The sequence below is a fragment of the Phyllobates terribilis genome, unplaced genomic scaffold (genome assembly GCF_046119375.1).
Source record: "Phyllobates terribilis strain yellow unplaced genomic scaffold, ASM4611937v1 Scaffold_3__8_contigs__length_932513732, whole genome shotgun sequence".
NCBI lineage: Eukaryota > Metazoa > Chordata > Amphibia > Anura > Dendrobatidae > Phyllobates > Phyllobates terribilis.
This window is the reverse complement of record NW_027362763.1, coordinates 764,033,863-764,057,177: the sequence shown is the minus strand read 5'-3', so window position 1 is coordinate 764,057,177 and position 23,315 is coordinate 764,033,863. Positions and strand designations below refer to the sequence as shown.

The window sequence follows — 23,315 nt, the reverse complement described above, 5'->3', positions numbered from 1 at the left end:
TCCTCTGTCAGTCCATTAATCCCTCCATAGGACTGATCAGTTTAAGGTTTCACGCATCAGATATTTCTTGGTATGTGTGTGATACATTTTTCTCGCAGATAGATCACGGACGCATTACAATGTGCATTTTCACGTCCTTTTTTTTTGCAGACCGATTGTCTACAAAAAACTAAAAGAAGACATTTGTTGCAGATCAAACTTACCAATGTAAGTGAATAAAAAAATGGCCCCATGGGAAAAAAAAAAAGATAGCAGACAGATGTAATCCATGTGTGGTCTGTATTTTACTGTTCGACGGGTACAAGAAGCTAAGATATTTTTTCATAGTAGAAAAACAGATGCAATAGGGATTGTAAAAACTGACACAGACCATGAATGGGTCAAGCCCACTGAGACAGAAGACGTGGATTGCTTTTTACATATGAGAAAAAAAAAAAAACCTGTCTGAAACCGGCCTATGGGTATGTGTATCTTTAAGACGCCGGCATACCAGCATTGTTTCTGAAGCAGAAGACGCTTCAGGAAAACCCTGGAGGTGTTCCTCGGACCACTCCGAAGAGGAAAAAATTAAAAATCAGGACATGCGCACAGCCCCATAGAATAACATAGTGAAATCAAAATGACGGATAGCACTCGGCCAATCATCTGCACGAGCCCTAATGATGGCATAACACACTGCAATATAAAAGGATTTTATGACCGATCTTATTGATCTTCAAGACCACCACTAGGACTAAAATAAAAAGTAAAGCAAGATGGTCGAAAAACCATATAAAAAAAAAAAAAAAAAAAAAAACTTTTTTCACCTTAGAAATCTCTTTATTATGTAAAAACTGAAAAAAAAAAAAAAACACATTTGGTATCACTGTGTCCCTATAGTCCCCAGTTATAAAAAAAATATCCCACTAACTATCCCATATGGTAAATACCGCTTTAAAAAAATAAAACAATTATTTGTTGATCAGCTTCTAAAAAAAATAGAATAAAAAAAGTGATAAAAACAAATCCCATCTATCCCAAAATGTCACCGAGGAGAATGACAGAACGATACGTGGTGACAACAGAAAATGGTTTTGTTTTTTTCCTAAAAATATAGTTTTAGTACAAAAGTAGCAAAACACAGAACCTGATGGTGAACAGGAGACAATATGGCTCCCTGTTCAGGTTTATCTTTTCATTCTTCCCACCCAAAAAAAAGTTTTTATCTGTAGATCAAAATGGTCAGGAATTAAACGGCCATGACCCTGGAGCCACAGTAAAAACAAATGCTCTACTGAAAGGGTTAAGTGACAAGAAGGCCTGGCTGAAGAAGGGTTAAAAACTCTAACACGTGATTCCCACGCTGCAGAAGAAAAACAAGGTCCTGATGGAGCCGCTCTGGTCCCTCCATGCAGGAGTCACCCATCCGCCGCCAGAACTTCCAATCTCATCGTCTATAAGTTTCCCCCTGAGCTGCAGCACAGCAGCGCCGGTTCCCGCTCTCCTCTCTTTACGATCACCACCGTACCAGCCAATCACGATTCTCCTCTCACCCGTCCCCTCATTGGGTGCTGCTGATAGCTGCGATCTGATTGGCTGCTGCGCGCTCACCATTCACCTATTGGCGTTTAGTCTGCACAGGGGGCGGGACTTACGCAGGAGAGTTGTTTTGCCGGGATGCCGAGTCTCCGTTTCCGGTGCTGCGGAGCTGTCGGTCCCTGAGCGGCGCTGTGCTGGGAGAGGTAGGAGCCTGGGGGCCACTGTGGCTGCACTCAGGACCGGGAGTTCTCGCGGGTTCACAGCGGAGGGTTTCTTCGGCTGCGGCATTCTTGTGGCCGGGTCACTGCGCTCTATGTTTTGCCAGAGCCGTTACTGAAGGGTAGAAGCGAGCACCGGTCACTATAGTGCTATCTGCTCACTGCCCTGAGGATACAGCCTGCAGGGTGTTATGTAGGGGCTGCTGCTACTTGTAGTTCTACAACCCCTGTGAAGAATTCCCTGCTATACAGCGGCAGATCTGCTCTGTGGGGTTTTTCATGTGAGGTTTATTTTTATATATATAATATAATGTTGCATTCTATCCATGGCATAAAAATCTCTGGGGTCCAGTCTTTGCCACTGACGGGTACACCATGAAAAATCTGCCCCAAACTGTGCAGGTTTCATCTGTGCACTGTAAAGCGTTAAATCCGCAGCGTATATTTTTTTTATTGCCTAAATCTGTGTATGGGTTTGTTCACACACTGCATTGTTTCCTGAGAAAGTGTTTTACTGTCCCAGCAAAGTGAATGAGATCCCTTAAGTCTCGTGCACACACAGCTTATATTTTCCTTGCAGATTTGTAGCAGGTGAATTCTTGCAGCATTTTTGCAGAATCTTTCCACCAGTTCAAATGAATAGGAAAAAACGCACGTTTTATGCTGCTTTTTTTCCGGCCAAGAGGAGTGTGTGCAACAAATGCTGTACGTGTTCCCCCTACCCTAGTAAGTGCGGTAAGATACTCTGATCTCTGCCTTCCCAGGGTAGTGCCGCTCCTCTCCTCTTCACTCACTCACAACCGTATAAATCAGACTGCAGTGCTCGGACTGGCCGGCGGGTCTCCCAACCTGAGTGTGACAGTTGCATAGAAATATATGAAGCTGTCACGGTCAGGAGACCCACCGACCAGTATAAGCATTGCAATCCCATCTCTGTCCGATTTATATGGCCGTCTGACTGTGCCCTAACAATGTAAGTCGCATTTACAGTTTAAAGCGAACCTGTCATCAGGATTTTGCTAAGTGAACTACAGGCACTGTCATGTTGGGGCTGCTGCACTGATTAATATGATACCTGAGGTGAAGAAATCTGTCTTGTGGTTCTTGTGTAATCAGTGTTTGGAGGGAATGATATGCCCGTGCTCCGGGAGGGACTTGTCAAAATCCTGCTGACAGGTTCGCTTTAAAGGGAATCTGTCACCACTTTGGAGTTATCAGACCGCTACTATGGCCAGACAGGGTATAGAAAAGTAAATCTATACATACCTGTATGGCCCACAGTAGAGTTCTGATTGCAGACAAAAGTAGTTATATCTTTTTGGTTTTCAACAGGCGCCCAGCCAAGAAATAGAGTATAATGGTGACCAGATTCTGTGAAATACTGTTAGACTATGTGCCCACGATGCAGAAATGCTCCGGATTTTTCCTGAGCATTTCTGCATCTCCCTGGCAGAAAAAACACATGCGGATTGTACATGCGTTTTTCCTGCCAGGGACATGCGGATGTAAAGCATTCTTCACTTGCATTTCCGCATGCGGGTTGACAAGCGATTTTAGCATCACTTGGAAAGTGCTTGACCACTTGGTCACACTATATATAAACGGCATGGATTTATATACTGTGACTTTAAAGAATGGTAAAAAATAAATCTATACTTGCCTTCCGATGGCCCCCGGAGTCTTGCTTCGCTCCGTTCTCCCTTGCCGGCAGATCGTGGTACACTGCACTGAAGAACCTGCCGTCACATGACTGACGTCAGCGCAGGTCCTTCAGTCCATCGCGATCTGCCGGCAAGTGAAGGCAAGGAGACTGGGGGCCATCAGAAGGTAAGTATAACATTTATTTTTTATTTTATTCTTTTTTTCACAGGTTCTATGGTACCAGAGTCTGGAGGAGAGTCTCCTGTTCTCCACACCCGGGTACCATCCGCACATTGGAACGCATGGAATGCGCATCTACATATACAGTGATGCGGAATCCATGCGTTTCAATGCAAGTCAATGGCGGCGAAAACGCAGCACTTCCGCAAAATAATTGGTAGTGCTGCGTTTTTTTCCGCAATGATAATCCGCAGCGGAAATTTCAGCAGCATGTTCACAGCACATGCGGATTATCATTGGGGAACATGGCAGGCCTTCTACCATGCGTTTTTTTAAGCATTTCTGCAGCATTTTTGCCGCTGCGGAAATGCTTAAAAAAATGCATCGTTGGCACACAGCCTTATAGTATGCACATGGATAATGTCAGAACGAGGCCTTGTGTTGTAGAATCTCCAAACTGAACGCAGAGCTCCATTACTGCTCTGAATTCACTAGAACAAAAATCTAAAATTAATTTAATGTGTTAAAAACTGAGGACCCGATTCATTATTGCCCTTGTACCTTTTTTGTTTAGTCTTTTTGGTGTTTTTAGCCTGTTCTTGATTTGCAACAAAGTCTTCTTTTAATTTGTGACTTTTTTTTTTTTCCTTGCAATACATGGGGGTTTCATTTTCAAATTCATTTTTTTTTTGGGCTTATATCAGGGGAAAATTTGGTAATACGTGTCTGTTTTTTTTTTTTTTTTTCTGAACACAAAGGACCACTATGTCTTGTTTTTTTTCTTCCATGGGCAGGGCTATAAACATCAATGCAAACTGTCAGTGTCTTTTTTTTTTCCTATTTTTTGTTTCATTTATTTTGTATCCACTGCCCCCTCTCCCATGAGGTATTAAAATAACTTTGGGAGGGGGTGGGGGGCATTTTAACATAATACTTTATTTTCCTTGGAATATTAGTCCCACTTACAGTGGAAATTCAGCCTCCTGCCAGGATAGCAGAGCTAACTGGGTCTCCTAGGACCCAACGACTAATGCTCCTTCCCCACAGCCCTCGATCACTTGGTACGGAGGAGGAAGCAGGGTCAGTGTTTGCTTAGCTGTACACACAGTGCTGGTTCAGTGATGTGTTCACCGGGCTCAGGAAAGCAAACATATGTATCAAATCCTGTCTGCCTCCTCTGGGGCAGGGCGGTGGAGTCGGTAAGCCAAACCTCCGACTCCTCAATTTCCATGACTCCGACTCCCTCATACACGGCTCATGTTTAAGTGATAAATTTACTGTAGGACAGATTAATGTCAGCTAAAAGTCTAGACCCTTAGATCAGGAATAGGACAAACATTTATAGGACATCTCATAACTTTCCCAAATTCTTATGAAAAAAGAATCCACACAAACTGCATTGAACTACTGTACCAATTTATTATATATTTTAGGAGTCAGTCCATTTTATATCGACTCCACCAAAATGGGCTCAGACTCCACGACTCCGACTCCACAGCCCTTCTCTGGGGAGTCTGACAGCCGGCTCCCCACCCCCACAGCTGCATGATCTCCTGCAAGCTGCTTTCTCTGCACTGATGTTCTAAAACTTTATTGCAGAGTAAAGTGTGGACCGCCTGGACGTTTATAGTCTGTCCGGTCCAGAAGTAGTTAATGTTCACCAATGTGGACGTGGTTTTTGTTGTTCAGGTGCTTACGGACGATTTATGAATTGTGACTTTTCGAAAAGTCGCAATGTTTTTGTTCAAATGTATTGCAGACTTTCCCCCCCACTCAAGTGATTTTTATGTATGCCTGGATCTTATTTATTTTTATCCCTCCCTCCTTCCTTGGACAAATTATGCAACTTTTTGGCAGAACATGCAACTTTTTCTTTAAAAAAAAAAAAGCAAAAAAAAAGATAGAATTTTTGATTATACACCATGTTCATGAACCAAGTGCGCCTTTTTGAAGAATTTGAAGAAAATAGTGGGCATCAGAAAAAAAATACCGGTATGTAATGAGTAAAGACTAGGTGTGCTACAACTGACTGTGCAAAAAGGAATAGTCAAGTAGAAAAGAAGCTCCACAGAAAAAGAGGTGCATCAGAACTGGTAAAAATGGCTTTATTGAAGAACATAAGGGCTAAGCAAAATAAAATCAAACTTCTGTTCTTCAATAAAGCTGTTTTTTACCAGTTCTCATGCTTGGCTGTGCACCTATTTTTCTGTGCAGCTACTTTTTTTGCAGAAATTTGGTGCAAAAATAGATAACGAAAAACACATTACAAAAAAAGTGACAAATTATGTATCTGGCCCTAAAGATTTGGATATATTTAGGACGTTCCACTTTTCATAAAATGTGTTTAAAGAAGCACTCCTCCCATCAAAATTGTATCCTCTTAATATATTGCAATCATCATATTATATCAGGGCTGTGGAGTCAGTAAGCCAGACCTCCAACTCCTCAACTTCCATAACTCCGACTCCCTCATACTCGGCTCATGTTTAAGTGATAAATTTACTGTAGCACAGATTCATCTCAGCTAAAAGTCTAGACCCTTAGATCAGGAATAGGACATCTCATAACTTTCCCAAATTCTTATGAAAAAATATTCCCCACAAACTGCATTGAACTACTGTACCCAATTTATTATATATTTTAGGAGTCGGTCCATTTTCTACCGTCTCCGACTCTGACTCCACAGCCCTGTATTATATAGCGCTATGTATTTACAATTGCTCACTTTGCCTTTCTACCCAGCTTATTCTTCTCTTTTCTCTACTCTGTGTAGAAACAAGAAGTCTCTTGTCCCTGCATTTATCATTCTCCTCTTCACCCCCTGTCCCAGCTGCTCCCTCCTCCCCCCTTCCAGGGACTTTTGCAGTGACTCTTGACTTGTGCAGAGAAAATTGACCTCCTGTTTCTACATAGAGCTTGGAAGAATTCAGCTAGTCAGTTTTTAATCACGTGATGTCATAGACCTAATGGAAAAGGAAGAATTAGCTGGGTAGAAAGGCAAAATGAGCAATTGTAAGTACACAGTGCTATATAATATGATGACTTCAATATATTAAGAAGATAGCATTTTGATGGGAGGAGGAGTGCTTCTTTAAAATATACCCTCCAAAACCAAGTGGTGATACTAATCACATGAGCTTCATAGAAGTTGGAAGTAAATTCACATGTTGATGATTTGCTGAAAATTGTATTATTGCAGATTTTGTCTTGTGCTACATCATACATCACCCTAAGCCTGTATGGGGGGAAAAAAATCATCACAAAAAAAATGCTTTGAGGGTCACTCGTCCTGGGAAGGTGCTAAGCGCTACATTTTCACAAGCTTTTGCCACTTTGGTTGATTGTAGTAAAATAATTCTGTAGGCCAATTGGCGTGCAGATCCTGGCATCCAGCTGGCTCTACCTACCTAATACTCTTAAACATTATTTGGATTTACGCTTGAAGATCGCGGTGCTGTAATCTCCTTGTATTCTTGTAATACTTTATCTATTGCCACACATATACAATCAATTAAAGTGAATCTGTCAGCAGGTTTTTGTTATATAATCCGATAGCAGCGTGATGTAGGGATAGAGATCCTGAACACAGTGATGTGTCACTTACTGGGCTGCTTGGTGCAGTTTTCTCTGCTGTAGATGTAGCTGAGCTGTGTATAACATCATTGATTGGCAGCTTCCTGTGTACACTCTGCACTGCCTGCAAGCTGCCAATCGGTGGTGGGTGAGGGGTTACACAGATTAGGTCTCATCTGCAAACCAGTCCAACTAGTCAGGCAGTGATAATCTCCTGCTGCTAAAACACTGATTGTATTGACACTACAACACAGCCTAATAAGTGATACGTCCTTGGAATCAAGCTCTACATCCCTATATTATGCTGTTCTATTATTAAATAGCAAAAAACTGCTGACAGATTCCCTTTGATGTCCCAGTACAAGATAGCAATTCTCAAGGCCCAGTGGTAACAGGCAGCCAGGTACCATCTACAAAAACACACATGGCAGTGTCTGTAGCTGTGCATCATCCCCAGGTATGCTTATTTGCCACTGTCATGCACACAGCGGTATTACAACATTTATATGTATGGGTGATTTTATATGGAGGCACAAAGGTTTATTCCCATAAATAAATGTGATAAATAATGCCCCATTTTCTATTATGTGCTGTATTATAGAGCTATTGCAGGGGGATGTGATGCCCCTAGAAGGCGCCATGCTGCAGCACTGCGGGGGCCTATGGGCACTTGGCTTCACGTATGTTCCATTGGTTAGAATTATAACAACACTGAACAGCTCCAACATTTCCCCCTTTATCCTTCTGGGCCAACCCTGATCTCATGATATTTCAGATTTTATGAGCACCTTGCACTTGGCACCAACCTTATGATCGAGGCACTTTTCAAGTCTATTAAATCCTTTGTCTAGTTTTAGGAGATACTTATCAATACAAAATTATCTGACCTTCAGCTGAAAATTAACACTCCCTGCTATAAGTAAAGAGTCTTCAGGAGAGAGAAGAAAAACTAAAAACTGTTTCTTGAGGGTCATCTAGAGCAGAGGTCCCCAACCGCCGGTCCGCGGACCAGGACCGGGCCGTTGGGGTTTTTCAGCCGGTCCGCGGCGCCGCTGACAGTTGTAGAGGATCAGCAGGGAGAAAGCCAGCATGTGATCAGTAGCCTATAAGAAAAGAGGAGGAGGGACTGGCAGTGAATAGATAATTAGCCATGCGGCCCTACTCGCAGAATGTGCTCAGGCAGGAGCAGGGACAAGCAGGTCATGTGTGTCCAGCGCTCCTTCCCCTCCTGCTAGCTGCGAGTTGGAGGGGGAGGGGCTCTGGATGCTAATGGGCAGCTAGATATGACGTCAGGTGTCCCACCCTTATGACTCCTGTAGCTGTGTTCTGGTGTCGTGCGGCCCAGCAGCGGATTTTCTGGTTAAAGTGAAAAAAGCAAATAACAGTGAAAATTCATAGCAGCAGTGGCTGTGTCCAGTAGCAGCAGTAGTGGTCATCATCATCAGATGGGACCTAGATGGGACCGTCTTGTTGCAGGAAAACAAGCCCAGTGCTCCCACTGATCCAGGGAAACAAGCCTGGTGCTCTCACTCATTCTGAACCTATGGTAAGTTGAATCACATTCTCATTATAAATGTCATAATTATATGATAAGTATGCACCCCTCCATAACCCCACCCACATATGACCAAAGCCCCGCCCCCACCCCCACCGGGCCATTGAAAACTGGTCTTGCTTAAAGCCGGTCCCTGGTGCAAAAAAGTTTGCCGACCACTGATCTAGAGCTTCAGGCCAATATTACGGCTTTGTGTTCTGTGGAGCCGTGCCAAGGCTGCAGTAGAAATAGTCATGTATTTGTTCCTCTGGAGATGTTTGTACTAAGGTGTTTTTCCTCTGAAACATTGCTTTCTGGGACACAGTATGCCTGTGTATGGTTCAGAGGTCATAGTTTTTAGGGTTACAGGTAGACATAAGTATCTCAAGTTCAACCTATTATAATCTGACATGTTCATTGAGAGAAGGGATGCAGAACTCCAGTCCTCAAGAGCCACCAACAGTGAATGTTTTCTGGATTACCTTAGCATTGCACATGGTGTTGGAATCATCACCTGGGCAATACTAAGGAAATCCTGAAAACATGACCTGTTGGTGGCTCTTGAGGACTGTAGTTGTGCACCCCTGATCTAGAGGAAGACAAAAGCCCCATGAGACTGATGCTAATTGCCCCACATTGGGGGGGGGGGGGGGATTCCTTCATGACTCCACATACAGCAATCAGACTAGTTCCCTGGAATGTCCCGCCATTCACATGTTCAGTACTTGGTCAGTATTTTACCTCAGTATTTGTAAGCCAAAACCAGGAGTGGAACAATTGGCGTAAAAGTATAAAAACACGTCCCCACATTTTTCACACACTCCAGGTTTTGGCTTACAAATACTGATGTAAAATGCTGACCAAATACTGAACGTGTGAATATGGCCTTAAAGATGTAGCTGTGTATTAAAGGGGATATCCAGCCTTTGTAAAAACTGCAGCAGATGTGGTAAAATATCAAAATCTACTATACCCCTTTCTTCTTCTCTCCCTTGGTGATCCAGGGCAATGCTCCAGGTCTTTATTTACAAGTGGTCAGTTTGTGACTTTGCCAGTCTGTGGCTTCAGAGGTCACATGCTGAATTACCTAAATCATGGCTCCTCTCATCTGAGTGGCTCTGCCAGTAATGCGTTACTTGACCCCCAAGGCCATTAAGGGTCTGTGCCAACGATCCGTAGCCGCTGCGTCCCCGACGCTACAGATCAGCTGCGTGGCTTCCGCCCTCATTACGCAAATGAGCCGCCACAATTTTTTTTTTTTATGCTAATCTATGGGGAAAGTCTACTAGCAGACCCGCAAGAGAAATTGACATGCTGCGGGTCTGAAAGATGCACCGCATGTCAGTTTCTGCGGGTGTTCCACAGGTGCCCAGAGACTCATCCACTAGACTGTAATATCTGGCTGCTGCGGGTTTGATGCTGCATAAACACACAGCTTCAAACCCGCAGCTGCTTCTGACTGTGGGCACATACCCTTCCTTATAGGCTGCAAAGAACACTTGCGGGCCTCTTATAAACAAAAAACGGGGCATCAGTGGTGTTTTTGCGTTAGATCTGCTTTTCATCCCTCCCACCCACCACCTACTTGCATCCAAGTAGGTGGAAAACCTGTGTAAGGAGCTGCACTCGCCCATAAGTCTGCCATACACAGTAGATGGCTGTCGGACAAACATTTTAAATTGTTTGGGGATCCCGTACACAGTAACCTGTAGTCTAAACCCGTTGTTATTGACAGGTTCGGCCGAAATTAGTCTGTGTGTGCGGGGCTTTGCGCAGAGATGATCTATAGCAAATGTTTCTGCTAATTGCAGCTAGTCAAGTTGACCTCTTTATTTCTTATTGAGTTGTGGGCTGTAGTTTTAGAGTTTCAAGATTATTGAAAGGAAGTTATCACTTGAATTCTAGGAATGGGCTTTTGTAGTGTCCAGTGTCAGATTTAGGACTCTTCCTAATGGACCTTTTTTTTTTTTTTTTTTTTGCTACTTTTGTAAACTCCACTTTTTGGAGGTAGTTTAAAGGGAACCTGTCGCGTCCTAGTTGCTGTGTACACTGTCCCCATAGTGGTGTTAGTGATGCAGTGTGCATCACTAACAAGCTGTTTTCATGAAAATCGGTGCAGCTATAATGATTTTATAACGTTTAATATACTTAGATCCTACCTGTGTTTTCAGTCATAGGGGCGTGCTTGTCATATTCAGTCAGGGGCGGGTGCAGCATTCACTCACTGCTAGCGCCACCCATGTATTTGAATCCTGCTCCGGGCAGGCGCACTTGTAGATGTCCGGCCCCCTGCGCAGTGAGGCTGTGTGATTACTAATTTCACTGCGCATGCGCTGGGAACATAGCACATCATAGCGCATGCGCAGTGAGGCTGTGTAGTTTGCAGCTGCACTGCGCATGCACTATGACGCTCTATTCCCCGCACATGCGCAATAAAGCTGGTAATCACACAGCCTCACTGCGCAGGCGGCCAGACATCTACAAGTGCGCCTGCGCCCCACAGTATCAGCGCTTGCTGGGAGCAGTATTCATATACATGGGTGGCGCCAGCAGTGAGTGAATGCTGTCCTGCCCTGCCCATGACTGAATATGACAAGCACACCCCTATGCCTGAATACGCAGGTAGGATCTAAGTATATAAAACGTGATAAAATCATTATTGCTGCACCAATTTTCATGAAAACATCTTATTAGTACTGCACATTGCATCACTAATAACGCTATGGGGTCAGTCTAGAGGGCAGCTAGGATGTGACAGGTTCCCTTTAAAGGGTACCTGTCACCAGAAATAAAGCTGTTAATCTGAAGGTTAATGGCGTTAAGCTGTCCGGCGCCTGCACACAGCCAAATGCAGCGGGGAGGAAATGAACTTCATTCTTCCCACCAGCATTCAGTTGCGGGGGTGCGATTACAGCCACTCCTCTTTATTCTCAGAGCAGTGACTGAACCTGCGGCGCCCCCGACCCCGTGACTGAAGTATGTATGTGTGTATATATGTACATATGCTGCATGAGTCTGGAGGAGGGGGGGGGGGGCGCCATTGATCGAAGAATGCCATCAAAACATAAAAAGCTAACATAATTTTTTAACCCCCAAATTTAAAGCTCCTGGAAAAACTTGGTATTTTTCAGAAAAATTACGTGTGTGTGTGTCCCACGTAGCATTTTTCAAGCGTATATGCTGCGGAATTTCCGCAGCGTAAACGCTTGAAAAACGCATGTATATCCGCACCCCATGGTCCCCAATGGGATTCCGCAAGTTCTATGCACATGCTGCGGATTTTTCCGCAGCGTTTATGCCGCGTTCAAAAATCAGCAGCATGTCATTTAATTTTGCGTTTCCGCAAGCGGAATTGCCTTTGTCCAATGCATAAAAAGCGCAAGGCAATTCCGCATGTGGAAAACGCGTGATAAACGCGCGAAAAATGCGCGATTAAACGCGTGCGGAATTCCGCATGCGTTTTTCCGGGAGAGGACTTGCATTTATGCAGCAGAAATTTTCTGCTTCATAAATGCAACGTGGGCACATAGCCTAAAGAGCTTTCCTGTACTTAGATGGGCTTCAGGGGTTAACGAGCACAGATGATGCCTTTCTGCCATAGAGCGGGGAACTCCCTGGATAGAGATCAGTCACTGTGCTGTAATAAGAGCTTTCCTCTCTATAAATAGCGGTATATATGGATTACTTGATGTGGTGTATACCGTCAGGTGAGCCTAATACGCAGCAAGACAGAAAACCCCAACACTACCGTGTTCTGCATCCCGTCCGCATTAATGAAACATTATGGGAAATGAGTTCATAACACCTGAAGAAAAGCGCTCACATGACGGCACACGATGCATTTTGAGTGCCGGTGCCCCGCTGGGACTGATTGTCGAGGACGATGTCGCATCTGCTTTTAAAATCAATTTGACTCTGATCTGTGAAATCAGGTCGGTTGTGGCAATTTGCCAGCGTGCCCCTGTATTCCCTAAAATCCCTTAGAAGCCGAATCTGCAACAAGGTGAGGAGGGGGAGGAGCAGTGACACGTACTATTATTTCTGTGCATCTTGTTTGCAGAAATTCACACACCCACCCCCCTTGTATGTCTGCCATAGCCATTGGCCTAATTAGCACAGCTTAGTAATTTGGAACTGTCAGAGCCCATTATGTTAGTGTGGGGGGGGGGGGGGTGGATTAAATAAAATCCAGTGACCTAATCTTTTTTTTTTTTTTTTCCAAAGTGAGTTTGTTCCTAGTAAACATGGAGACATTTGTCTCCCTACATACATTCTATGTTTGTGTGTAGTGTATATGTTGGTGTATGTGTACACTATATACTACGTATTTATGGAATGTATGCAGTGATACAAATGTGGGCGTGTGTATAGGCACACAAGCATATATACATATACATTCCTACATTATATGCATACACAAGTGTAAATATAATGAGCTTATACGCATGTGCTTGTGTGTATATCACACATGCTTATATACATAGAATGTATGAGTGTATACAAATGTATGCTTAGCACCTACCATATAGTATGTATAGATTAGTGTACACACATATATACTTGTGCATGTGTGTATATACTATAGTGTTGTGATATACATGTACACACATACATAGACACTTGTCATACTGTATACATTCCATATATTTGTGTGTGTGTGTGAAACATAAGATATATGTTAAACATACATACAAATATATGGAATGTATGAAGGTATGTCTCCATGTATGTGTGTGTGTGTGTGTGTGTGTGTGTGTATATATATATAATATATAATATGGGAAAAAAAAAATTCTGCCTATGCTGTGTGGTTGAACACAGATGATTTCTTATGCAACTTAGCTGTGTTTTCCAATCTACCTATATCTTCCATAAGTATACCACCACGTCCCCGTTAACCGGAGACGATGTATATAGCAAACACTCTTGCTGCGATGCTTGGTCCAATCATTATCTGTGGCTTCAGCTATTGGCTCAGAGCTATTGACTGTCTGACACCATCTGCAAAGCTGCAATCTCTGCTCTCTTCAGATGCATTGAGCACACGGCTGCCGTCAGTGAGCGGACTATCGCCGCTTAAAGCAGAATCCAATCTTATTAACCTAATTTAGTAAAAGACATGCAGACAGCTATACGCGCTCTGTGTTCTGCCGCCGCACAATAGGTGGCCCAGCTGTGCTGTGTCTGAGGGGGATAACGGAGGAGACATGTTCGGAATAGATTTATCACATCAAGTGCTGGATCAAACTTGAAGTCATTTTTGCAAATAGAGCAAAAGTCTCTACTTTTTTCATTTTTTTTTTTTTTTTCATGTAATCTTCTTTTGCATTTCCTGGACTTTAGAGCTGCATGAACTAAAATACTGATGGTAGATGCCAAAGGAAAGAACATGAAATGTCTCACTTTTTTCTTGATGCTTCCAGAAACTGTCAAGAATCGTTCCAAAAAAGGTCCCAAAAAGGCAAGTTCTAGCAGCGGCAGTAAGTTACCTCCAGTTTGCTATGAAATAATTACATTAAAAAACAGAAAGAAGAAGAAGATGGCTGCTGAGATCTTTCCGAGCAAGAAGCCAGCTAACAGCAACTCCAACTCCGTGCAGCAATATCACCAGCAAAATCTGAACAACAATAACACCATCCCATCCCCAAACTGGCAGGGGCTGCACGGCACCATCCGAGAAAGGTCAGACCGCGCTCGGGGCAGTAGTATTATAAGGGAAATGGATTTGCTGTACCTGTAAACTAAGAAGCAGGGTGGTGGTTGTTTTCTCCTAAATGTTCATTTAAGCCAATTTTAACTCTTTAGGAATTCTGTGATGTTCAATAATGAATTGATGGCAGATGTGCATTTTGTGGTGGGACCCCCAAGTGGGACTCAGTGCCTGCCGGGGCATAAGGTAAGCAGTGCTGCTATAAAAGAATGTTACACACAAAATAACCTGCCAATAATAGTATATGTAGCAGAGCAGAGTTTGTCACTGTTTTTATGCAGGGGCCTAACTTAGCTCTGCAACCTTATGGCAAAGTGGATAAATGCATAGATCTGCCCTTCTTGTCATTCATTTTCTTCTATCTGTCTATCTCTCTTTATCTCTTTCTTTTTCTTTATATCTGTCTCTCTCTCTCTTTTTCATTCATTGCTAGCTTTCTATCTACAATCTCTTTGACATATGTATGTATTTTCTCTTTCTAATGTTTTCATGTTATATACTGTTGCCCCTGAGTACTCTTATACATGCTCACCACCTTTCGTGGTCTCCCATCCCCAGTATGTCCTGGCTGTCGGGAGCTCTGTTTTCCATGCAATGTTTTACGGAGAGCTCGCAGAGGACAAAGATGAAATTCGCATCCCAGATGTTGAACCCGCTGCTTTCCTTGCCATGCTGAAGTAAGCTTTATCCCTACATTACAATAATTTGTCTGTCGATGTCAATACTCGCGGTGGCTCCAATTAGCAGGATATAAGCCGGCGTCCTTCCACAGCTGCGCTGCTGCTTTTAACAAATGACTGGCTGTCCTTTTAACCGGAGACTCTGGGCTTTATTAAAGTCTTTGTTTTAACTTTGCAGGGAGCGGGTTTCATGTTTATTAGGATTTCTCTTCCCTGAACTTGTACAGCTGGAGACAAATAATATAATGAGGAGGTTTCGAAGTGGGAGCTCTCCGGTCCTGACGCGGATGTGGACACTCTGAACGCATTTGTTGTCAGTGCAGATTCATAAAGTACAAAATGTTTGGAAAAACCTCTATCCCCTGTATGTGTGTGATGTGAGTGTATGCAACGCTGCAGAACATGTTGGCAATATGCGTATATGTTAGGTTATAAAGCAGTAGATTTATTTTTTTATTTAGTTCTGTCCCTAGCTCTGTTATATATTGATGCACAGGGAAATGGTGCATGAAACTAGATCCAAGAGCAGCCAGCTTGCAAAAAAAAAAAACCTGGGATGAGTTCAAAGTGTGAGACTTCTGCAATACAAATCCGTTCTCACCTCAAGTGTGAAAGTAGCTGAGAAACGGGGCAGCTGGAAATGTTCCTTCTGTTTTCCTTAGGCTGGAGTCTGCACTAAATGTAGCCTATCCAGTGTATATGTAGGCAAGACCTGGACCTCTCTACAGTATGGCGCACCCCGGCTCACTTCTCTGTTGCTGTAGTACGCAGCATGGCTCTGTACTAATTGGGGGCCGTGATTGTCCTGCTCAGTGAAGTTCTTTATTTTTCCCTTTGCTGTTACAGCCCAAACAAAGTCTTAAAAACTTTTGTTATGATTGGTTATAAAGTGCCAACACATTTCACAGCACATTAGACGTTGTCATCACGTCTTCAGTATGTCTTTGGAGTGTGGGAGGAAACTGAAGAACCAGAAGGAAACCCACACAAATACAGGGAGAACGTACAAGCTCCTTGCAGATGTTGTCCTTGGTGGGAGTTTGTGTATGTTATATTTGTTATTTACATTTGCTTTGATTTTCAAAATTTATTCTAGTCATCATGATAAACTCCCTCCAATATACATAATTTTATGTCCCCTTTTATTAGGGATCATGTGTATTATGTCATGAAGGTAGGTTTTCGTCTTCTCCCTGTTTTCGCGGCGCTCAGGTCCATGTCTGCACCACGTGACTGCATCTATTATCTGCCGAATCACACCGTGGTTGCGGTCTGGAGCGGAGGTCACTTTTTGACTTGTCTCAATGCATGCCTGAGACACAGAACGTGACTAGAGTCACGTTCTGAGTCTCATAGACTTACACTCTTACCCAAAGCGAGCGACCACCACTCCACAAAGTAATACAGAAGGTCATAGATGCAGTCACTTGGTGCCGAAACCGACCAGAGTGCCGCTGAAACCGGGAGAAGACAGCGATCGGTGAGTTTGCTACTACCTTCGTGACACACACATGATGGCTAAGAGAGAGGCAAATTAAAATAAAAATAAATCATTGGAGTGGTGCTTTAATGACGGTCAAGAGTAATGATTGCTCAAACCCGGTTGAGGAAATCAAAATGAGGATCCAATGGATAATTGGAAAAGTGGATCTGAAATTTGTGATATTTCCAAATAATATTCTCTAGAAGTTCAATAGCTATGTGCCCACCTAGGGTATACACGTCCTTTGTCTCTGATGGGTCCTTTTGATGCGCTCATGTTTTTCTCTTAATAGACAGTATTAGTAATAGTAACACCTCTCTAGTAGTAAGTAGTTCTTGTCTGAGGCTTTGTCCAGCTACAGATCTGCTGAGCAGAACTGACCTCTTAGATGATAAATGTTGTTTTCTTTCATGTAGGTATCTGTATTGTGATGAAATTGACTTGGCTGCTGATACCGTTCTGGCAACTCTGTATGCTGCTAAGAAATATATCGTCCCCCATCTGGCCAGAGCTTGTGTCAACTTCCTAGAGACGAGCCTAAGTGCGAAGAATGCCTGTGTTCTCCTCTCTCAGAGCTGCCTCTTTGAGGAACCTGATCTGACCCAGAGGTGCTGGGAAGTGATTGATGCACAAGCCGAACTTGCTTTGAAAAGTGAAGGTTTTTGCGACATTGACTTTCAGACGCTTGAAAGTATCCTTAGAAGAGAGACTCTAAACGCCAAAGAAATCGTTGTCTTTGAGGCAGCTCTCTGTTGGGCCGAAGTCGAATGTCAACGGCAAGAGTTAACTCCCACCATAGAGAACAAGAGGAAAGTTTTAGGCAAAGCTCTTTACTTGATTCGCATCCCAACAATGGCCCTTGATGACTTTGCTAACGGCGCAGCGCAGTCCGGAGTGCTGACTCTTAACGAAACCAATGATATATTTCTTTGGTATACAGCTGCTAAGAAGCCCGACTTAGAATTTGTCAGCAAACCCAGAAAGGGTCTAGTCCCTCAGAGATGCCACCGCTTTCAGTCCTGTGCCTATCGTAGTAACCAGTGGCGTTACAGAGGCCGTTGTGACAGCATACAGTTTTCTGTGGATAAAAGGGTCTTCATTGCAGGTTTCGGCCTCTATGGCTCCAGCTGTGGGTCAGCTGAATATAGCGCAAAAATTGAACTGAAACGCCAAGGAGTGACGTTGGGACAGAATCTAAGTAAATATTTTTCAGATGGATCCAGCAACACGTTTCCTGTCTGGTTTGAGTACCCCGTGCAAATCGAACCAGATACCTTCTACACGGCCAGTGTGGTCCTGGATGGCAATGAGTTGAGCTACTTTGGACAGGAGGGAATGACAGAGGTGCAGTGCGGTAAAGTAACTGTTCAGTTTCAGTGCTCCTCGGACAGCACTAATGGCACTGGGGTGCAAGGAGGACAGATACCCGAACTTATTTTCTATGCCTAATAAGAATATATCGTAGAGTCTAATGGATCTTTGTGCAATGCCGAGTATGAGACTAGACCGAATGTGATGTATCTATATTTCATTTTCTGGTGAGGATGACACCTATATATCGAGTTTACTTTTAACCGTTTGGTATAGATTCACTTGTATAGCAATGTTGTAAATTAAAGACACTTTTTAAAATAGTTTCTAAATGTTCATTAACATTAAGCTTGCAGAAAAGAAGGTATTTTGCTAAATACAAGCTTATCTTTACTTACTAAATTTCTTTCTAAGGTTCATTAAACCAAAAATACTGAAATTATAGAATATATAAAAATGACTTTACTAAACTGATAGTGAAATGTTACCGCAACTCCTCCTTTTTACAGACTCTCATTCTCCATCATATTTATTCCTCCCCCTGCACAGTATCTTAATTAAAGGGGCTGTCCAAGACTTTGATATTGATGGCCTAGCCTTACTTTTGGTTGTCAGTAGAAGTCTGGCTTCCGGTACCCCAACTGACCAGCTATTAGGAGGTCCCACTAGCAGACGTATGGAACAAAACATGTCCGTGCACTGCAACTGCAGCTCAGCTCCCATTCACTTCGATAGGAGATGATCTGCAGTAATTGGGAACAGACACTACAGTGCACAGAGCTGTGCTGTCCTGTCTCTATACACTGTGTACATCCAGCCTCCATGGGCATTTTTAACAACTCATCCTTGGGGCTACCGGGTCTTGGACCATCACTGATCTGATATTGATAGATTATCCTAAGTATAGGTCATCAATATCTTACTCATAGACAACCACTTTAACGGTTAACTGGACAGCACAATTCCTATGCACTCTTACTGCTTCTCTGTACTTTCTTTTCTACATGCTAATCAGACAAATGTGTATTTTATAGTATATAGGTGGCTTTATTGTGCATCACTTAAGTAGACTGAGCTTTGGTTTTTATGAAACGCAGCAATAAATTGCTGTAACCCTAGACCAGCCATTAAAAATTAACTTATTAACCAAAGGAAGAGAAAATTTTATTTTATTAATAGTTACAGGTATTGGTCAACTTAACATGATATTACAACCCGCATTTTAGACTTAGTTTTTACATTAAAGAGAACCTGTGAGTTTATTTTTCCTCCTCTAAAGTTCTATGACTTAATGCTGCTGAGCAATAGCTTTATGTTTGATTGATGCCACTTAGGCCGGCCTAAGTCATTGCAAGCCGGCTCTGGTGCAGTGTGCAGACGAAACCAAGGCCAGTACATTGCATGTAATGCTGCTGATAATGATGTATCCTGGCCTGAGGGACGTCTCCACGCATGGGGTCTCACGTCTCTGCTTTGTTCAGTCACCCAAACAGCACCGCCCTGATGACTCTTCAGGGGTTGTTGCCAAATAACGAGCGAAGTATTCAAAATTAATTTACATAATGTTAAAGCAAACAGTTATAGAACGCTATAGGGGAGGAAATTCATGTGACTGGTTGGCAGATGGTTTATGAATTCTATCATGCCTTTTTCTTGTCTCAAATTATATGTCTAAATTGTGCAGATGGTATTTGCAAATGTCCTTTGGTTTTTAAAATGTGTTCCACTAATTACTGTTAGTCGTTTTGCTCTACAATGGGCAGATATAATAAGAAAGGATATAAGCTTTATTACAGACTACATCGGTAGTCCATAGCTGTACCCAGAGCCCTGCGAGTGTCCTCCCACGTCACCGCATCCCTGGCGCCTCCTGTGATTAGTCGTTTCGGTCGAGACGACGTGCCAGTCCTACTAATAAGGTGAGGCGCCAGGGACTCCAGCACATAGGAGGACATTCCCAAGGCTTCGGTGGGACAGCCATGGACTGCTGACTTGGTTGCTGGACTACTGTCTTGCAAATCATTTTGCTCGACTTTATTACACATGTCATTGGGATTAACAAGAATATGCCTGCAGAAATGTGGAAATGCATAGATATGTGATGGAGCCCATAGTAATGGCATATGAGATCTACTTCTGTAGTGGAGCCGTTATTGCTGGATCAGCACATGACCACAGCACATATTTAATCCAGAGTGCTGAAAACTAATGGTGTAGCATCATAACTTTTCGTTCAGATGAGATGTATATTATTTGCTGTACATTTCCAATCCATTCCTTATACAATGTGCATCTTGGAGGAAATAAAATAAAATCTGCTCATTGTACGATCCCCTATTTAAGCTGACATTTCACATTACTGCCGCCCACTAACTAGATTTGATAGATATATATATATTTTTTTTAGTTTGTCACTGCTGGCTGTACCCCCAATCATTACCATTTTATAACTGGATTTTAACTATCCAATATTTGGTTTAATTTTAATTTTAGTTATTTTTCTTTAAAGCGGCCATGTTTAGTCCTGGGTCACTTGCCATTATAGTCCCTGGGACAAATGCTAAATGTAGAAATAGTCCTAAGAACCCACTAGTGGTATATTGTCCTGTATAACATAGAGGGAGATTTACAAAACGAGTGCAGAAGAACAGATGAGTTGACCAATCAGAATTCATCTGTCACTTTTCAGCGACCCTCTGGTAATTGAAAGCAGTGTCCTGATTGATTACTATTGCTCTCTGTTTTTTTTTTTTTTCTTCTCTTTAGTACTAATTTTAATAAACATGCAGCATTGAGGGTTTTTTTTTTTTGCTTATGTTTGACAAGATCAAGTTTAGTAAAACACTACATATATAGTAACACTTCGTGCTAAATGAGACTGGAAACGTGGATGCTTTCCTCCAGAAACAGCTCCAGTCTGGTCATTGGGCTATGAGTGGTATTGCATCCTGGGCTCACTTAGAGGTTTACCAATACTCCTTTTTTTTTTTTTTTTTTTTTTTTTTTTTTATATTGATTGCTTATTTTTAGGATAGGTCAGGAATATCTGATCGGTAGGGGGCATGACAACCGATCAGCTGTTACCTATTCATTTGAATAGGAGGGTAGACCTGCAATACCCGGCCACGGCCACTATGGTGAGGATGGAGCTGCTGTGTTCTAGCCTCATTCGAGAACTTCCTACTGGCGCTGGTAACAGCTGATCAGCGGGCGTGCTAGTTGTCTTATCCCCACCGATCAGATGCTAAGGATAGGATATCAATTAAAATAGTGGCCAATCCCTTTAAATGCACTGGGTGGAGCTACGAAGATTAAATAGTTACTGAAGAAATCAGCCATGTTTCCTTACCTATTCCTGGCTCCTAAATTCCATGGAAACACTATGACTTTGCACTTTCTATAAAGTTTTGGAACATATCACTAATTAAATACATTACATAGACCTATATTTAGAGACGTTGACATTTTGTGCCTTTGCGTTGAAAGTCCCATCTTCACTGATCTCCTTTCCATTTATTATTAATACTTCTGGTTCATGTTTGTGCAGTGATCTCGCGATGAACGGCCAGTGCTAGCATTCTGTATTGTTTTGCCACTTATTTATGTTTTGACTCTGCTGCCATTTTTGGTATTTCCTGTAACTGCAGTGTATTGTATTGGTGACCTGGTATAAGTGTAATCCAGCTAAGGCTGCGTGAATGTAGAAGGTGACACTGCTGGTTACTGGTTTATTCATTTCCATCAATATAATATGTATTTCGCTAATGATTTTAACTTGTTTTGTTTTTCATTCCTTAAATAAAAGTGTCTTTTTTTTAATTTTATTTTATGCTTTTAGCATGTCTTCATTTCATAAAGAATCCTATAAAAATCACAGGATTATCAAACTTTAAGGGACTCTGTCAGCACAAGATGACTGTTCAAACCAATCCCAGGCGCTCAGTGCGTCCTTGGGGCCCATTCAGACGTCGGTGATTTATTTATTTTTTTTTTTTTTCTTGTACGCAAAAAGCTAATTCCATTTTCATCAGTGTTTTTGATCAGTGCATCAGTTTGGTCAGAAAAAAAACTGCCAATTTCACAAGCTTCTCATATCAAACGGTTAGTGAAAACCAGGCAGTATATAGATGGCATGACACTGCTGTCTGATTTTATATTTTTTTTCACTAACCCATACACTTCTATTGGTAATATTGGTCCAAGATTTGGATCAAAATCAAACATGTCGCAGTGATTTTGTGCAGACCAGTCCACGAAAATACCCAGACATGTGAAGTCCTATAGTCTATACTAGGCACGAGTCTTATATGTGGAAAACATGAATAGAATTTGTATGCGGAAAAGTGACATCTGAATGAGACCTTAACTTTGTTGAACTATTCAGTGCACCTTCCCACCTACTTGTATTCAATCTATATTCCCCCAAATCCTCTGGCTCCTTTAAAACCAGAGCTGTCAATCATGGGAAAGGGGGGAGGAGATAAATGGAAAACAAGTAGGTGGGAAGGTGCATGGAATTGCTCACCGATTATGAGGACGTACTATTTGTTTTGTGTAAAGACACAAATTGCAAACTTATCCCTTTTCGTCTTTGAAAAATAGCTTCTTATTACACTTTGCACAAATGTACCATATTTTTTCGACTATACGCTCTGGACCATAAGACGCACCCCAAATTTTGGAGTCGAAGATAGGAAAAAAAATAAGATTTTTATAAGATGGCATCGCCACACTTCTGCCTCCTGAAGAAGGGACCCTGCCTCCATTGATCCCGTTCCACCACCGCAACTCCCACCCCAGGTAAGCCTGCATTTGGATTATTAGCCAGACCTCCTCCATTTTCCTCCCAAATTTGAGGGGAAAAAGTGCGTCTTATAGTCCGAAAAATACGGTATGTAGTTTCTGATCAACTAGTGTAACCCAAGATATGTAAGGCTTTTACTGCCTCCCATCCACGAAAAAAAGCATAACAGGGGTAAAGGTGATAAAATAACACTTGCATGTAAATTCACTTCTCCAACCAAACGCCTTTTAACAAATTTGATTGCATAAAGTAAACCAAGAGAAATCTGAATGACCCTGATGAGCATAAACTTCCATTCCAACCGCCATTTTTCCATGTAGAAACCATGTGTGGAGTGCCATGAAGAAACCTTCACAAAGGAACATCACACCAGTCCTAATCCAAAAATTATGGTGTTGGGAGACAGAGGGCAAAAAGATCACATAGGCTGTTTGAGTGTATAGAGAAGCTAGCAAGCATCCGTATAAGATTTCACGAGGGGAAATCAAAGAGTTCTAAGCATGGCTGTCCAAAGTCCATTGTAAAGGGAGCTGCCAGCAGCGGATCTTGATGATTTGCCTAAGTGCATTCAACGTGACAGAACATTCCTCAGGCAGCCATTAATAACCTCATTGACAGCAGCCAAGGTCTGTAAGTGCAGGGATTTCTGTGTGGAACTCATAC

At 42.5% G+C, this 23,315-nt stretch overlaps 1 protein-coding gene across 2 annotated transcripts; it reads left to right on the top strand.

Annotated features, from left to right (window-relative positions):
* Positions 1–1,597: 1,597 nt before the first annotated feature.
* Positions 1,598–21,672, top strand: BTBD3 (BTB domain containing 3). Of its 2 annotated transcripts, XM_073672220.1 has the most exons (5): positions 1,598–1,721; positions 14,088–14,346; positions 14,470–14,560; positions 14,933–15,051; positions 16,954–21,672. In XM_073672220.1, exons 2-5 carry the CDS (start codon positions 14,204–14,206, stop codon positions 17,984–17,986), a joined length of 1,386 nt encoding a protein of 461 aa, XP_073528321.1. In that variant the 5' UTR covers positions 1,598–1,721; positions 14,088–14,203; the 3' UTR covers positions 17,987–21,672. The 2 variants fall into 2 exon arrangements, with proteins under 2 accessions (XP_073528321.1, XP_073528320.1); XM_073672219.1 differs by lacking the exon at positions 1,598–1,721 and having other exon boundaries at positions 13,646–14,346.
* Positions 21,673–23,315: the final 1,643 nt, after the last annotated feature.

Coding starts and splice junctions, on each gene's coding strand:
- BTBD3 (XM_073672219.1), top strand. CDS start 14,030: ATGGTAGATGCCAAAGGAAAGAACATGAAATGTCTCACTTTTTTCTTG. Junction 14,561..14,932: donor AGTGCCTGCCGGGGCATAAG/GTAAGCAGTGCT, acceptor TCCCATCCCCAG/TATGTCCTGGCTGTCGGGAG. Junction 15,052..16,953: donor GCTTTCCTTGCCATGCTGAA/GTAAGCTTTATC, acceptor TCTTTCATGTAG/GTATCTGTATTGTGATGAAA.